The sequence below is a fragment of the Ambystoma mexicanum genome, chromosome 9 (assembly GCF_040938575.1).
Source record: "Ambystoma mexicanum isolate Mex_15411 chromosome 9, UKY_AmexF1_1, whole genome shotgun sequence".
NCBI classification, from domain to species: Eukaryota; Metazoa; Chordata; class Amphibia; order Caudata; family Ambystomatidae; genus Ambystoma; species Ambystoma mexicanum.
The window spans coordinates 728,150,748-728,168,836 of record NC_090931.1 but is presented as its reverse complement, the minus strand read 5'-3'; the positions used below and the strand labels follow the sequence as shown (position 1 = coordinate 728,168,836).

Here is an 18,089-nt window from a genome sequence, read left to right as displayed (position 1 = left end):
TATGGCTGCATTTGGGCTAATCACAATGACACGATTTATAGGGATGGAGGGAGGAGTTTGTTGAAGCACAAGATGTTCTCCAAGAACTGCTCGGCCACTATAACTACTTTGCCTTCGGAAAACGACTGAAAACACATGCTCATGATTTTGTTATTGGATACAGAACCATATCTGCATACGAATATCCTTTTAGTTAGGAGTGGAAAGGAACCAAAAGGGGGATGATCCCTCTTGACAATGTTGGATCCAATACTGCTCCAAGGCAGATAGGCCTCACTGAATCCCCATCCACACCGAACCCCTGCAGATTCAAGGAAAGGTCAGATTCCAGAGTCTGGCTCTACCACTGTGCCTATTTATGCATTTCTTCATGTTTCCAAAAAATGCATACACGTGTATATGCAACCGGGATCCACAGATCTTCCCTGGTGCCCACCCCCTACTTTATGATAACAGTCTCTCTATCAAACACATAGCAGCTGACAAGCGATCAAAAATGAAAATCTATGCGCACAAGATAGTTTATTGAAAAACATTTATTTTGAGCTAAGTCAAACAGATAATATTGTACAGAAAGAAATGCTTCCATGTGGGTGACTGAACCTTTTTGTAAAATTATGCAATTAAAATGTTAGTAGCATTTACATATTGATAAACCAAAGCAGTTGCTATATCCAGAGCATTGTTAAAAGAAAATACAGCCGTACATATCAAGAGTAAAGAGAGGCATATTGTACAAGATGCCTTTGGAACTGCTCTGTCCCCATACTTTTCTGAATGTATTTGCTAAAATCGGTTCTACTGGGCAAAATGCATGGGATGGATTCCTGACTGTAAAATGACATATTAAATGCACCTTCGTGGTCCAATAAAATAGAAGAGTCATGCACTGAAGGGCCACTAAATATGTAAATCAAGCAGGAGAAATAAAAAAATAAATCGACTATGCAAGGTCTTTATGTGAAGCAACTTTTACCAGCAAAAGATGTCCTCACCTATGAGCAGGGTTTTGTGCAAGAGGTGTAAGATATACCAGTTTTTCGAAGTGGAACAGCACTGCACGTGGAATAACACGTTTTCTTCAGTGGGAGGGGCCTGCAATTTTTTTCTCGACAGATGTTCTGGACTCCCATCAGCCCTCGCCTGCATTGTGTACGGTGCTTGGTCATGGGAATCAGAGTCCAAAATATCTGGGGAGCCTCATGTTGCAGACCCCTGTTTTAGGGCACCACTTCCTACGGTGAAGCTTTGCAAGAGATGAGGGTGACCTCAAACCTCAAGGTAACAAAACCCTGGCACTTATATGATGCCTGCATCGCAACTTACATTAATACTTCCAGTATCAGTCACCACAAAAGACAAATCAGCAGATATTCTTTTTATAAATGTGCAAACACTATCATAGTGTTGTGTTTCCCATTATAGTACATGGCCACTAAATATATGGCCTGACCTAACGGTGTAAGGTACAATAAAAATACAAGTTCTATTCGATGATTTCTTTTTTAAAAGCCACAGATATGGCTGCTAAACATACACATTATACAAATTCCCAAATACTACATGATAAACAAAGCAACTTTGTCTGTAAAATAATTCTTGACTAACTGTAGTTACATATGAGTGCTGATGTAGGCAAGATAAGACATACTACCTGCTTTAAATGCAACATTATGAACATATGTTTCCATGTGCTGTAATACTGCATACGTGTAGAATGTGTGAACTTTCTAAAAAATATAGACATTCCATCATCCAGAACGTACAATAATGTTACTTTAAAAAAAGAAATATATGTTTTAGCCTGCTCAATATTATATTGAATCAGATATGTTCTTGATTCTTTCTAATATGAATGGATACTTTAAACGTATTTCAAACAAAACCATGCCAATGAAAATGTGGTATATAACACAATTTAACACCTGCCATTGCTGAAAGTCATGGATTGCTCAAAAATATTTGTTGGTTTGTCAAACGTCAGTGAACAAGAACTAATAGTCAAATTATAATTTGCAACGAATCATCATCATATTAATGGCCGAAGCTTTTAATACTGTCATGGCAGCCCATTTTAAATGATACCATTTGCCACTTTTCCCTAAGGGATAGCAAGGGGGCCATAGGAGCTACTGGACGTTCTAGATACGATTTGAAAATGACTCACTCAAGAACGTGTGTGATATTTTGGTTCCCTCCCTTGCCTTGAAACGCTTTGAAACACAATGTGTATAGGCGCTATATAAATCAACTATCATATCATATAATTCTTCTCACTAAAAAGGGACATGCAGCTTCTGAATTTGTGGGACATGACACTATAGATCATCAGATAGAGATGAAACAACAGATACAAATAATATACACCACAATATTAAACAGAGGTTGACAGGTTGTATATTACTAAAAATGTGTATGTTTTGTTCAATGATGAATAGCATATGTGCCTTAAGCTGTTGAAGTGACCCATCAAAAAAAGCATAGAAACTGACCCCTCTTTGAGTGGCACAATAATAAATTGCACAAGAACAGGAACTGGAATCCAATTTCAACACAGTAGTGGGATAGTGGGAGCGGGCACGTAGTGGAAGGGTTTCATGACCTTGATGAGAGCAGGCTCAGTGAAGAAGGAAATTATGGAGGGTGACCTGTTGGTGCTTTGTTGCTCGACTTCAAATCACAGCAAAGATGACACAGGTGCAGTAGTATAGCACAGTGTACTGATTTTAGAGCAGAAGCACTGCGTCAACTCCTCACATAAATGTTGAAAAGGGAAACCGTCTAGTGTTCCATAGTATAGTTGGTTTTGTATAAGATCATTATAGATACTCTGTTTTCAATGCTCAATTAAACACCATGAAACCACCTGTTAACTGAATTAGGCAAATTGGAAATCGTTAATAAATACATAAACATATCCTTCTATAATTTAGTGCCCAAAATCCTTTTCAATATCTTCCTCTCAGCATTTATGGAAATTCATGAGGTTATTCATGATTCACATCATGTCTTTATGCCCAATAGAGATCAACATGGGGCTGAATGGCCACACTCTTCTGGTTTTTTTCATAGAGCATGTGAAATTCCTTGCTATGATATATGCATCTTTCCCAATGTTTATGAATTTACATGGTACAGGCTCTAAGAGAAGGGTATCTAGTGCAGTGAGCTTTCAGAAGGCAATTATTTAGTGGAACTGTTTAATCCCATTTGTTTAATTTGACAGGTGCTAATCTTGAATGGGGATGAGCCATTTATATTTTCAACAACATAAGAACATGATATGTTTGATCAAAATTAGGATGTTGCCCAATCCTCCTCAAGCACCCAGGTTAAATTAGATAACCTAATCTGAGTATGTTTACTGAAGAAAAAACACACGAAGGATCCGGGCAAAGTGCCCACCACCTCTGAGATTTCAGCTCCCCAATATGTCAAGTCCGGTCCTCCTAGCGATGGGCAGTTATTGCAGCCAATATCTCTGAGATTTTGAGACTACCAGTGGCCCTCTCATGGAACTCACCAAGCAGGGCAGGGCATTCCAATTGTCACAGCAGTGTGAGAAGGCATTTGACCAAAAAAAGAAAGACATTGCCTCGGCTGAACACATTACTTACTTCGACCCAAACATGTGCACGGAAGTAATGGTGGATGCTAGTCCAGTTGGCTTGGGGGCGATTTTGGTGCAACCTCGACCAGGGCAAGAATCCACCAGAACAGTAATTGCCTACGCCAGCAAGAGCCTGTCAGAGGTAGAAAGAAGATAATCACAACCTGAAAAGGAGGGTCTGGCTGTCGTATGGGCTTGCAAGCACTTTCAGATGTTTCTCCTCGGAAAGCCTTTCACAACTGTGATGGATCACCAATCACCGGTGACCATCTATGGAAACTCTAAGTGCAAGATGCCACCAAGGATAGAGAGATTGCAGGACTTCAACTTCATGATTGTTTACAAGCCAGGGAAGGAATACAACCCAGATGATTTCATGTCCCGGCACCCACTAAGGGACACACCTGTCAATAACTCAATGGCAGAGCAGTATGTGAACTTCCTCACCCATCACAGTCCCCCAAGGGCCATCATTAAAGCAATGATCTTGGAACACACAGGACAAGATGTCATGCCGAAGTGAGTACCGGACCTTATTAGGTCCCGTACGCGGAGAGACACATACTTCACATACAAGCAAGTTGGGGACTGGGTCATGGTAGAACTTCAGGCCTTGGATAGGAGTTAGCGATATCAGCAGAGTGGCTCGTCATACGAGGGCACAGATTAGTGATTCCCACAATCTGTGGAAACTGGTCATAGACCTAGCTCATGAAGGAAACCGGGGGGTGAGGGGGTGGGCATGAAGAGACAGGTTAGAGACACCATGTGGTTCCCAGGACTAGATCAAAAGGGGGAATGCACGATTGGTGCCTGCCACCTGTGTCACTGCATATCCAAGCCTAATAACCCTGAACCCTAAACGTGTCTGACATGCCAGAGCTCCCTTGGACTCACCTCATGATTGACTTCTTCATTCCCTTTGGGGAGAGTAAGTATTGGCTAGTCATCATGGATGAGTATTCACAATTTCCTCTAGTGCACATGACATCATCCACAGCTGCCAGGACCGCCATACCTGTGCTAGATAGTATCTTCTCTGCATGGGGCATTCCCAAAGTCCTCAAGTCAGACAACAGTCTACCATTCAGCAGCATGGAATTCACAAAATGCATGCAATACATGGGCATTCACCACAGAAAGATAACTCGCCTATGCCACAAGCAAATGTCGTGGTGGAGCGGTTCATGGGCAGCCTAAGGAGTGTCTTCCAACAGAACCAGCTATGATACGTGTCACTTAATCAAGCTATGTGTAAAATCTTGCAGGACTACAGGAACTCCATGCTCGACACGACTGGAAAATGCCCCCCAGAGTTGTTGTTTGGCCAACGAACAAGGACCCGACTTCCATACCTGGCAAGTGACCCAAATGAGGATGCAGAACAGGCAAGAGTGACGTATGCACACAGGAAACAGGACATGAAGATATATGCTGACAACAGGAGGCGAGCCAAGAGCTCCAGCCCGCAAATAGGAGACAAGGTGACTGTCTGCAGACGGCAGGACAGGAAACCAGACTTGAGATTTGATCCAGACTATCTGACTGTATCCCACATCAATGGAACAATGCTGACTGCTCCCTCCCCTACCAAGGTGGTCACTCGAAATGTCTACCAGTTCAAACTGTACAAGGAAGAGGATCAGGATGAGAGAGAGAGACAACCCTGTCGCCTCATGTAGCAAGCCGATACTGAAGAGGAGTCAGAAGGATCTCAGACAAGGCCAACCAGATGCATTAGAAGACCTTTGCGTCTAATGAAGAAATGTGAACACAGAACTGTAAGTGACTTTTGTTTTGCTCGACAGGAGCATATGTCTTGTTGTGTCCTGGCACGGACACAGTTAACAGAGTCCTGGAGCTCCATCACACAGACTAATCAGGATGCGCGATGTTCGCACATGCACAGTAGGGAACCGGGGAAGCAGCAGTTCACTGCGGGAAAGCAGTAAAGAAAGTTTAAGTTGCTAAAGGCTCCTGTCATCATTGCAGGACTGGGCCTGCCCAGGTGTGTGTGGGTACCTGCATTTCCTCTGCATGTTACCCTTCAGTGAGGGACACATTTGAAAGAACCCAGAAGAACTAGACAATTTCCTTAATTTGCAGTGAATGCTAAAATTATCTCTGAATTTAATTTGGAATTCATTTGGAATTTTATGAAAGCGTGCACGTATTGAATGCTCCTTCAGCCTCTCAAATACAAATTGCCTTTCCCAAGTTCCATCTTTCATCTCTTCTGAAAACTTATAAGAGATTGAGAGTGAGTCGTATGATGGCCTAACAATGGCATTTCCTAGCTTGAGGATGAGTTTGCTAAGGGTATGTTTGCTTCTAAAGTGTTCCTGTAGGCATATGTAGTGAATTTTCACAAGAGCCTTTTAAGAATCCATTCACTGTGTTGATTCATATTGTTGTTTATATGTTTCAGCAGGCAAAATAAGCAGATCTGCTCCACTTAAATGCTTATTCTTTTATTATCATAAGGTTATATCTGTATTATTCAACAAGACAGATGCTGGAATTAGCTCCCCTTTTGCCATGTTGCTGTGGTTACATATTGTTTTATATATTTTGGTTTATGACTCTAGAACAAAAATAGTAGGTGTTCTTTTACTTTACTTTATATTATTTGTACGGCGTGACCAAGTGGCCCGGAGGCATACAGGCGCCAAGACCTAAAGAGGACGGGTGATCAAATTATATAGCGTAGGAAACAGCTGCTCTATTTAATTAGGTGTGTTTTGAGTTTGTTCTTAGAAATATCCAATGTGGGGCAATTTCTTAGGGCCACAGGGAGGGCATTACATTTAGGCAGGGCTGCAGCCCAAAAAGCACCCCTTTTAACTAATCCGAAAAGGTTTTTGGTATTTGCAGTTTTTTGGCATTATTTGACCACAAGGTGTGTACCACATGTTTGATTTGATTCTTTTGGCAATATATGCCGGGAAGCATCCTATGAGCAATTTATAAGTAATGACAAGTAGTCGGAAATGGTGTCCGGTTAAAGGTTCGAATACAAAAGGTTCGAATGCAATAGGGTCGCGTCAATAGGACCGAAAACAAAAGGTTCACATTTTTGGTCGTTATATATTTTTTTGGGGGGTTTCCGTATAGGTAAAAAAAGTGGTTTTTACCACAAAAACAGGGGTTGGGGGGATCCCCCCCAAAAATGAAAAAAAAAGAAAACTGTGAACCTTTTTTTTTCGGTCCTTTTGATTCGACCCTATTGTATTTCAAACCTTTTGATTCAAACCTTTGACCTATAACCGTCAGAAATCAATTCTCTCTGCAATCTGCAACCAATGCAGTATTCTTCTTATCTCTGACACATGCGCAAACATTTGTAAGCCCATAATCGATCTAATGGTGCTATTCCGTGCCACTTGGAGTTTTACTAGCTCCGTTTTCCCCACTGCAATGAGGAGGGAGCCGCAGTAGTCAATTTTAGCAGAGAGGATAGCTCTGGCGATGGTTTCACATCTCTTTACGGATAGGAATGGACAAATGTGTGTAGGCAACCTGATATAATAGGATGATGCTGACACCAAGCCATTGACATGATCAGGCATACTCAGTGTCTGATCAAAAATTACACCTAAGATTGTCATTTTATCCTTTGTCGGAATATCATAATCCTCAATGTGGAAGGATTTACACTCTGTTGTGAGTTTAGCTAATTTAGGTCTGGATCCAATTAACATAAGCTCTGTCTTTCCATGGTTAAGTGCCATGCCATTCCTATCCACCCAGTCACGAATAAGATCGTATATCTCAGAGACTACCTTGGCATCGTTTTTGTAGTGGTCCGTAAGTGGAATAAGGCACTGCGAATCATCCGCATAATTCGAGAAACAGATCCTTTCTTTCTCTAGCAGATGAAAGAAAGGGGCTGTAAAAGGATTATACAAAAAGGAAAACAAGGAAGAGTCAACAGCTACCCCTGTTTAAACGTGCAAAAACAGGTAGGCCTGAAGGGCACTAAGGTAGATGCATCACATGCTAGCTGTTGGTGGTCACAGAAAGGGCTAAAGAATTTGAGGAAAAATACTTCAATTTATTCATGGGTTTAGACACACATCTAAAATCTGTAGGTCCATAAACATAAAATTGAACCTCAAAAAAACACATGTATGCCATAGCGGGCAACAAAGAAATTCAAATGTTTACACTCCACATTCAAGTGAGGGTTAAAAGCATAGATATTTTGTGCAAATTCATATACTACTTTTAAAATAGTAGTATGCTGTTGTTGTCGACACAATCATGTTCGTGTTTCTGGTTCGGGATAATGTCAGCCTTCACCGAGTTAATTGTTAGCAGATGAAGGGTCCAAACTATCATCAGGATGTTGTTAAATGTTGACCAAACAATGTGAATGCCTAGGGAAACAGAAGACAAATTGCAGAGTGTGTGTCAGAGAAGGGTGACGGCACAGTAATTAGCTGTGAGAGGGAGCTGCGTACAAAAGTCCTACCTTTATAATATCGACAGTGAACTTGAGGTTATTAGGTTCAGCCTGTTCATAGTACTGGCAGGGGATCCCTAGGGATATCTACAGGAGGGGGAACCAAAAAGGTTACCTAAAGGTCTTATGTTGATTCATAATGTGTGAAGGTTATTCTTTTGGCAAAACATACCTCTGGCTATAATTTGACCAGGTCCAGCGATGGTGGCTGGAGTATTCACGGTGGGTGAAGTAGATACCTTAGTCTCTGGATATGTAGAGAGAAAGGGAGGAAGACTTAGAGGAATCTAGACTGATAAGGCACTGCAGCTATGCTCGTGCTTATCGTGATTATGGTGCTGCTATTAGAGATAAAGATCGGGCACCGTGTGGTAAGTGACTCTAAAGTACTGCTGCAGTGTGATGGCCCGAACATTGTGCCTAGTAATGTATGTGGGCTATCAAAGAGTCAAGTAGGTGGGTGCAGTGTTCAAATTAAAGCACTGTTAGTTAAAGGTCCACAAGAGTGAAAAACGTAGGTGCAGTGCTCAGTTAAAGCACTTAGGTAGACCACAAGAGTGAAGTGTGAGGCGCAGTGTGCTGTTAAAGCACTTTTGAAATGGCTGTTTGGATGGTGCACAGTTGTAGTAATCCAAATCTTAGGTGAAAGTGACTCCGATTGCACAGTGAGTCAATAATTATGCGTGTGAGGACTCGAGGTATTAGGGTGAGTCAAGTATTGAAGTTCTCTTGAGGCTCTTACCTGGTACCGAGGATCTATATAGATATAGTCGGTAGCCCGGTGTCAGGAGCTGTGCAGTGGTGTAGCGAGCTGTGTATCAGCTAATTGGCGGTGGGGGGTCTTAGCGCATGCGCAGTGAAGGCCGGTGGCTGAGATGCTACCCAAAAGATCTTTGCGCGTGCGCGGTATGTGCTGGCGGACAGTATAAGTGTCTCTCTTTTTGCCCTATCTTTACCTTATAAAGGATTATACAGGACTTATGAGAGTGCAGCTCCTTGAGGAGCCCCATAGTTGACTAAAACGGGTTCAGCTTCTGCTTGTTTGATACAGACAAGCATGGACCTCAACCCCAGAAAGGACTGCATCCAGTCCTTTGCTAATATTGGCTAATTTCTGTAGTCTGTCCAGGAGAAGCGGATGGTCTACTAAATCGATCGCAGACAATAGGTCAAAGGACATCAACAACATTGTTGTGCCCTCATTGATGATAGTCATCATGTTTGATTTTATTTCTAGCAGGGCTGATTCCATGCTGAAGCATGGCCGAAAGCCTGATTGTGCCTCATTCAAGATCGGATAATCTTTACTGTGTCGTAAATGTTGATCATATGCGACTCTATCCATGATCTTTAGAATGAAGGGTGAGCTGGAAATGGGTTTGTAATTAGTTGCATTTTTGGGGTCCAAGTTAGATTTCTTCAACAATGGAGTGAACCAAGAACCGTTCAATCTTGTGGGCACCTTAAACTCCTTAAATGATTCATTAACAATCCTTGATAGAGATGATGAGGAACTCAGAGCATGCCTTAATGGCTGCACCTGGAAACTGGTCTCCTTTGCGAACACAGGGCTTAGGTTTGACCAGAGTAATACGCGCTTCGTCTTCTGATATACTCCTGAAGTCAACCTTAGGTATGACAGGCAGGGTGGTAGATGGTTGTTCTTGAACAGCCTTATGAGGGTCTGTGAATTGTGAATTTGTGGCTTGATCGATACCATTTTTAATTTTTGTAGTTTTAGCAATCATGGTTTCTTGTATTTGATTACACCCCTCCTGATCTTTAACTATGATAATTCATTTCAGGCTTTTCCAGTTCCCTAATAATTGCATATATTTCCTTAGACTCATGTTGAGCAGTTTGGATATGTACTTCATACGAGTACTTTTTAGCTTTTATAACTGCCATTTTGAAACTCTTAGACTCCCCCAGATAGGTAAGTCAGTCCTCTTCCTTCTTTGTAGTTTTCCACTGGAAGAATGTTTTACTCTTTTCTACTCTTAGTCTTTTTCTAACTCCTCGGAGAAGCAGATATTTTTGACATGATTACTGACTTTCCTATTCTCTATAGGGGCTATTTCATTAATGGCTTTGGTTAGGGTATTCAGAAGGGAATCAGTCTTTACCAGATTATTAGCTGCTGATGTACATTTTTGTGTTCCATGGTGCAATGAATAATGTTCATTAGATACTATGACAGTGCTGAAAACATTAGCACAATGTGAACGCTGTTGAGCAGTGCCATGAACTCTCAGCATTGTACAACCAAAAGCATCATATTCTAGTGTGGCATCACAATGGGAGAGGAAAATGGCTTGCACTGCTGGTGCCTACAATTTACAGCAGAACCACTCTCTGTGGTGCAGACATCTCATGGAGTCTCACTACACCTCCTGTGGAACAACTTGCATCTCATGTGTGGCTGAGTAGATGGAGCTTGCTGCATCATTAAATGGTGGATCTGTAACACAGCTCAGAAAGGGCAAGAAATCCAAAGCCAATGCTCGCTTTGCAAAATCAATCCTGCCTCAGTAATCAAGGTGAACTTTATTGACTCCATCAGAAAAAAAAACACCACTGTAAACAATATGCAAGTTATGAGGATAAGATATTACTCAGGGGACTTTTTCTACCTTGTTGTTCTTAGCCATATCAAAGACATCTCGAGCTTTAATCTCAATTTTGGTGATCCTGCTTGGAATCCTTTGCATATCGACATACAATTCTATGTATAGATAATCTACTAGATTTTCTTTGGTCTAGCCAGATAGATGACCCTACAGGTGCGTGTCTCGTTCTGCACAATTTTGGACTGATCCTTATTGATAGGGTACCTGATCACAGTATATATCAGAGGCTTTAATCCTTTTAATGTATTTTGATAATTAATTTGCTGCTACCAAAATCAGGAATTTCTATGATCTAATACTGATATATGTGACTTTGATAAGAATCAACCCATTTGTACCATGCATTCATCTGCCCCCCTCCCCCACCCCTCACACACACAAAAAAAATCACACGAGGGAGACTCGAATCCTCTTACATTTCAATTAACTATGTCCAGAAGCTTGCCTTTTCTATGGCACCTGCCGCAGCCTTGCATATTAAATAAAATGCCCATCTAATACCTGAGGCTTAAGCAGAATATTATTTATAAAACACTGTACTGTTCCATTATTTTCATTGGCTAGAGGTAACACACTTACGGGAATTTTAAAAATGGAATTTTCCATTTTGTTACTCTTTCATGATTGAAAAATCCAATAATCCATATTGTTTTGGGCACTTTTGCATCCAGAGTGCCACAGCGGGTAGTGATGGATTCACATAGGAAGCCCACCTACCTCACCTAAAAACGACCTGATATGTTCTCTGTGCCTGCTGATCACAGTTCATTTTAAGATTCGTGGCTTTCTTTGCAAAAAAACAGTATCCATCGAGTACATGTAGATGCAGCATTCGAGCAGTCCATTCAAGCTAAATGTGGACATTTGCAACAGCAATCGGTTGCACTGTTATAAAAATGGTACAAAAGATTAATGAATTGGTGTAACATGTACAGCTCCATGAAATGACATTACCCACTGTCACATGGGGGCGGCAATTCTCTGATTGGAACACATGTAAACACATTTTAAGGTGTAAACCACTGAAATAAAACACTTTTGGCACGCAGATGGCAGAGGCAACATTTGATGGTTGCTAGTACATAAACGGTGTTTGGAAACTCCAGCTTCAGTTCTTGGCATCAGCATTTGCTGTCCAGAGGATCCAGGCCAAATATTGTTGCTTCTACAGTTAGTCCCATTTTGAACCCCTCCTGCAAAATAAAACATAATTAATAACATCATAGCAAGAACTATACTGTACATTAGGAACTTACCAATAACACATTAAAACAAAAGAAACATTGAAGTGGGAAAACTATTGTGAAGAACACACCGATTGAAATCCGATAGTGTATGAACAATGGGTATTCTTGCAAGTAATTACATTGCAAGTAAAACTTCTTCTAATTCATTCATGCTGATGCATTCTTAACCTAATAGGAAGGATTCAGGTGTGGGAACATCATCATGATACTACGGATCACTATAGTAATACATGTTTAAACAAATTTGACAACAACGTTTGTTTGGAAATATCCATAAAAATGATATTTATTTATTTATTCGTATTTTTAAAGCACACAACAGCCCCTGGGCATCATGGCGCTGTTGAATAGAAAACATTGGCTTGTTACAAAAGGAGGGTTGATAATGATTACAAGGCATTTTGCTTTAAAGTAGCATGTTTAGATACATAAGCTGGCAGTACAGACATCAAAACGTTAAGGTACAGTTCATGTCAGCGGGGGGAGGGCGGAAAGATTATGTAAAAAGAGTGGTTTTGAGGGATTTGTGAAAGGAGTATAGAGAGGGTTCGGCTCTGAGAGAGTTGGAGAGGTCGTTCCAGAGCTTGGGTGCTATGTGTGGGAAGCCAATGCCTCCAGCTTTGGCTCTTCTTATGCAAGGAACTTGGAGTAGGTTGGCATGGTGGCTTCTTGTAGGACGGAAGGAAGATTTCCTGGTTATGGTTTCTGTTAGATAGGAAGGTGCAGTGTGATTGATGCATTTGTGTGTGAGGGTAAGTATTTTGAAATTGATTCTTTCCTTGACTGGGAGCCAGTGAGCATTTATTCGGGCCTGCGATACATGGTCAAATTTGGGAACCAAAAAATGTTTACAGTCCCAAAATGTATCAATTCCAAGGGGCTAATATACCATTTAACAAATGAAGAACTAATACAATTAACACATTTCTTTACATACAATTAAGAATCAACATTACAAATAACCTTGTTGGTAAAATATATATATCTATCTATTAGGAGGAGCATGCATCAAGTGTACCTACATTCACAAGGCTTGTAGTCCCAACTAGCTTGGGGCAAACTGTGCGCTAAGCCCACACAAGAGCATCATGACATGTCCTGCCTCTACTAAATAAGGATTTCAACCATCTCCTTCTTAATATTTGGTAGGCCTGACATTCAAATAAAAACTGATTTAAGGTCTCCAGGCTCAAACACCATTGATGGGGCAAGCAATCCTGACTTAAGACCAATACAGTCCCCCAATGTGTACCATTCTGGTTAGATTCCCCAACCTCAATTGTATGTACACTTCCCTCACCTCAGAACAAAACATTTGGTCCAGGTGCAAACAATGACATGTCTTAATGTCATAGTAACCCTGGAGCCAGGGGTTGGCACAGCCAGGAGATCTCCCTCCACCCATTCTCAGTAACACCCTCAACTCCCCTGCATCCTCCTTCTGGATGGAAGTCTGGTCCTCCCATTCTTGCTAAATTCCCAAAGCCAAGTTTTATTATTAGACATTGAAGGCAATTCCTCTGCACCCCCCAACCTTCTTACGCCATTGAGGCAACTTTTAGAGACTGTGGGGACTGGCTTTGACAAGATACGACACCACAGGATTAAGAGGGCTTGAGGGCACAGCATGATGCATCTCCCATAACACCAAATCTTCCACAGCTAAAGGGCAGGAAAAACTCCCACAGATATGAAGAATTTACTTCAGTACTGTATTTTCTTCCTCTGTGATTGAGGTCATTTTAACATAGCCCCATAGCTCATTTCTAATGTAATTCAGTTGTTAAAGATTTCGCCTCATGCACACATACTGGCTCTGTTAATTGCGAAGCTTGTAATCTATTATGAAAGCGATGAAACACCTACTGCCACCTGAACCAGGCAAAGATCATTTAGAACAATCTGGGATTTCAAAGATCCTGAGGAGGCACTCGCCATGCCCAGGCAATGAAACCCGGGAGCCTTCTCAATATTCCCACCCTCAACTCTCATCATATATCTTAAAAGTGCTCTAGTCCTCAACAACATCAACATTGAAATAGGCCTTACATCACCATATGAGCTTAATTGTCCAATTTCCGTTGTGCTCCTGGAGGAATGCAGTATCTGAAAAAGTCAGGATTTGCGTTCATCCTAACCATTTTGGGAGAGTCAGCTTTTGCCTTCTTAATAAATTAAGAATATTTTGGGTGAGCTCACGGTCCTGTCATATACCCTGCGTAGTAGCGAATTATTCAGTTGCTGCACAGTTAAGAGCAAACCTTGTATGCCACAGTGTTCCTTAAATCAAAAAAGACCACGTAAAGTTGCTGCTTATAGAGGGTGACATTCCTCATATAAAATAACATCAGACGTATTCCCTTCTCGAATGTTCCAGCCCTTCATCTAAACACACCCTGGGCTGGGTTTATCTTCTCATACCTGTAGAGCCAAGATTGAGTCCGAGCAACTAGGTCCTTTCCAAAATCTTTGCACAAATCCATAAGAAAGGGACTTTGGTTTATAATTAGCAGGATTATAACACTCTCACCTCTTAAAAAGTGGCGCAATTTCTGCCATCCTCCAGGAGTGTGAACAACTCCACTAATCAGGTCTGAATATAAAATGTTAGTTGTAGGGCAGCCCACATGTTTTATATTTTAATACAAATCTATTGGGACACAATCCCATCGTTGTGCCTTATCGAACACCAGAGATTATAACACATCGGACCTCATGTATCGGTCAGAACTGGCGGGCAGAATGGTACCCGCGCGCATAGTTTCACAGAAGCACCAGCATTGCTATTAACGGTGCCAGTGCTCCGGTGGTCCACATTCTCATTGAGTCCTATAGGACTCAATGGGAATGGGGATTTACACTTTAACGGCACCTGACTTCCCGGAACGCTGGAGTTGTAATCCCCAGGTGTTACCGGCAAGGCAGGAGCCGGTAAATATCCCAAGTCCGGCGGCAACCCACCGGTTTCACTGGCAGGGTTACCGCTGGACTTGTAATGAGGCCCATTGTCTACTTAATCCAGAGAAAAGGGGAAATCCTATCCTTTCTGCATGCTCCAACTCCCACCCTATGGACAGGCTATTGTTCAATCTTGTTCTCTGCCACCAAGTCTTGTTCCCTGCTACAAACTAGCAAAGTGGGCATGCCAATGTATTTGACTGTAGTATTATTACACATTAGGGGTTTAACCTTTTCTCTCCCTGTGTTAGTAGACTCCAACAAATCCCATGCAAGCTGACAACCCTCTTTCTATTGATGAACCAGATTTGTATAGACTCGCTAGTGAACATGCATACGAATAGAAATTCCAAAGGCTGGAACACGTAAAGAACGTTCCTTATGTATATTTGGAAACTGGAGAGAAATGATGCATTTTGGAAACATGAGTATGATCACAGGGACATTAAGTAATACATCGTCCAGAGAAACATTGCATGGATGGAAGCAAAGTTCTGAAATAAATTAAGTCACTGATCCTCAAGAGACAAAATGCTGACTCAAATGTGAAGGGCATATCTCAGAAACATTAACAAAAGATCAGCCACAGAAATGATGTACCCTGGCACATGAAAACAAAGTATCCAGAAACATTAAGGGACTGATCCTCAAGATAAACACTGCACGTTTGGACTTGAAGTCAAAGTTGCCATAGACAATAAAAAATGTGATCACACTGAGAACCTATGTAGCAAACCACAAGACACGCTTTAGAGTTCCAGACCACTTGAAACATTTAAAAAAATAAAAACTACATGAGTATTCTCTACCTCACATGTGATATTATCATGTTTATAAGAATGCCACAAATCCAAACGATCAACCTGAAAATCTGTATTGGACATGAACTAGAAATGTGAAGGAAAGTGCACACATTTGAAATTCATGAAAGATGGGATGTGGACTTCGCCCCCAAAGGGGCCAAGACTGTTTTCCTTCTCTGCTCCACGGAAGTGATGAAAGGTTCCAGTCCTTGATAGACAAAATAGAACAAGGGAAGTAGAAGAATGGGGAGCATCAAGAGGGTGGGGTACTGCTCTGTCAGCCTTGAATTAGGCTTTAGTTCAGCATGCTCCATCTCCACTGGAAACTAGGCTCACAACAGATTAGAAGTCGGGGATTAGAAGTGCTCCATTAAAAATGCAAGACCCACCCGCAGACTGCTGTGAGTGAGAGGCTTTAACAACAGGTCCCCTAATGCAAGAAAGAACTAAGAATCTCAGAGTGAGGGGCCACCCCAACATGTCCACCTGCTCTGAAGTACATGGAACTGTTCACTTACGATCAAGACTAAAGGCTGATATCCACAGGATATGATGTGCTTTATACACTCCTTAAAGTATGCCCCCAATGAATAGGATATCAATAGTTTTATACAATCCATTCTGACAAAAACATTAAACAATCTATTTGTGAATGAAAGGATGCACAGCAGGAGGAAAATCCTCCCGTTCCAAAGTCTCAACTAGAATATGAAGCTCAATAAGACTGTTTAAATTTCCTATGTATCAGAAGCCCTCTAAATTGACCCAAGGAAACTGAAAGGCAGCAGATGTCCATAGAAGGAGGATACCCCTTCCTTCCCAACACATATAACACTAAATATGAACTTGGTCAAGATTGTGGAGGTAGAAGGGAAACCAAGGCAAATAAGTCTTGCAAACAAATTTGAAGACAAGGGTACATCCTTGTCACAAATGTACCCAAAATAACAGTGCTTGAATGATGGAAGGCACAGTGGAAACAAGTCTTGCATGGCTCTTGGAAAAAGAGTGGAGCATCACAATTTATTTTCAGAGATCTGAGCTGTCTGAAGAGGACTTATATCTAAGAATGTTGTTGGTACATTCTTGCATCTTTTTGGGCAGCAACAGTGGGATCAATCTACCAGAGACTCTACTGATTAACAATGATCTGGAAAGGAATCCTTTTAATCCCAAACTAATAGTTTATACATTTGACCTCAGTGATGTCCAGAAAGTAAATGCCTTAAAAACCCTACCACAGCTCCTACAAATGGGCAAACAGTGATTTAATACTCAATTGACATTTAATAACTTCTTCCTGCTGCGCATTTGCTAGTCACTACATGTGTTAGCCTCTGATACTCCCTTGCATCATGGGCTCCTTGGATGGGGCACTTCGTTTTCAGATTCTGCAATTAAAATGATGAAGAGTATGAAGACGATGAGGATATCAAACATGTTCTTTTTTACCCCTTTTTCTCTTTCTTTTTAAAGTCTTTTGTAAATTGCCTTTTGTTGCCTGCTTGGTTTGCCTGTTGCACCAAGCGACAAGTGGCTGAAGTGTGCATAATAAACAGGAAACTACCTACGTCACATGAACTGTTCTTTAGGAAGACTTGATTTGCATGCACAAATAACTGGAATTGCCCAGTGTAAATTGATTGATTGATTGATTGATTGATTCAAATGGAAAAAGGGCAAGTGTAGATTGGAGTTTGGGTTCTTGATTTTCCAGTTCTTCACAGAGTTTTTGTACTGAATGTGTTTCCAACTTGATAGTATCATTGATAGCGCCAGATGTTGGAAAGTTGGAAACATCCCTGGCTTACCTGTGTCATCGAACAATGACCCTTCCTTTCAGATTGCCTAAAACAGGGGTCATAAGAGCAAAACTACCTGAAAATGCCTCGGCTGTGCATCTGTTGGAACCCAGTTAGATTTAGAAATCAAGATGAGCTTCATGTCCTCCTTCATTTTATTCAACTACATGAACAAGTTGGCAATAGGATTGCGTAGGAGATCTCTTGGTGATTCAGGGGAATAATAAAGGTAGATAAAACAATGGCCAGTACATGTCTACTCCCCTTCATAGTTGTATCCAGAACATATGGTCACCAGGCAGGCTTATACCTTAGAAACCGCCTGGCTCTTGATTTAGGATGCTCCAATATAATGATTATTCAGGATTGGCTTGTGGATTCAAAACTGTATATCTGTGCACTAGTAATCACCCATAAACATGTTTCCGTTACATTAGTTGAGTATGTGCGGGCAGCAATCACTCAAATCCCACCAACCTATCCACCCTGGTTGCCACAAATAAAGTATAATAGACTGGTATGGGATGGCGATGCGCTCTACACCAATGAAGTAATTACAATTATTACAGGTATA

The 18,089-nt window shown here is 41.3% G+C and overlaps 1 protein-coding gene across 12 annotated transcripts in view; it reads right to left on the bottom strand.

The window, feature by feature from the left end:
• Nucleotides 1-518: 518 nt before the first annotated feature.
• GULP1 (GULP PTB domain containing engulfment adaptor 1) overlaps nt 519-18,089 on the bottom strand; it is a 2,063,281-nt gene continuing 2,045,710 nt past the window's right edge. For all 12 annotated transcript variants that reach the window (XM_069615617.1, XM_069615618.1, XM_069615616.1 and 9 more), the window contains one exon: nt 519-11,898. In XM_069615617.1, the coding sequence (XP_069471718.1) occupies nt 11,827-11,898 (72 nt within the window). In that variant the 3' untranslated portion in view covers nt 519-11,826. The remainder of the gene's footprint in view (nt 11,899-18,089) is intronic.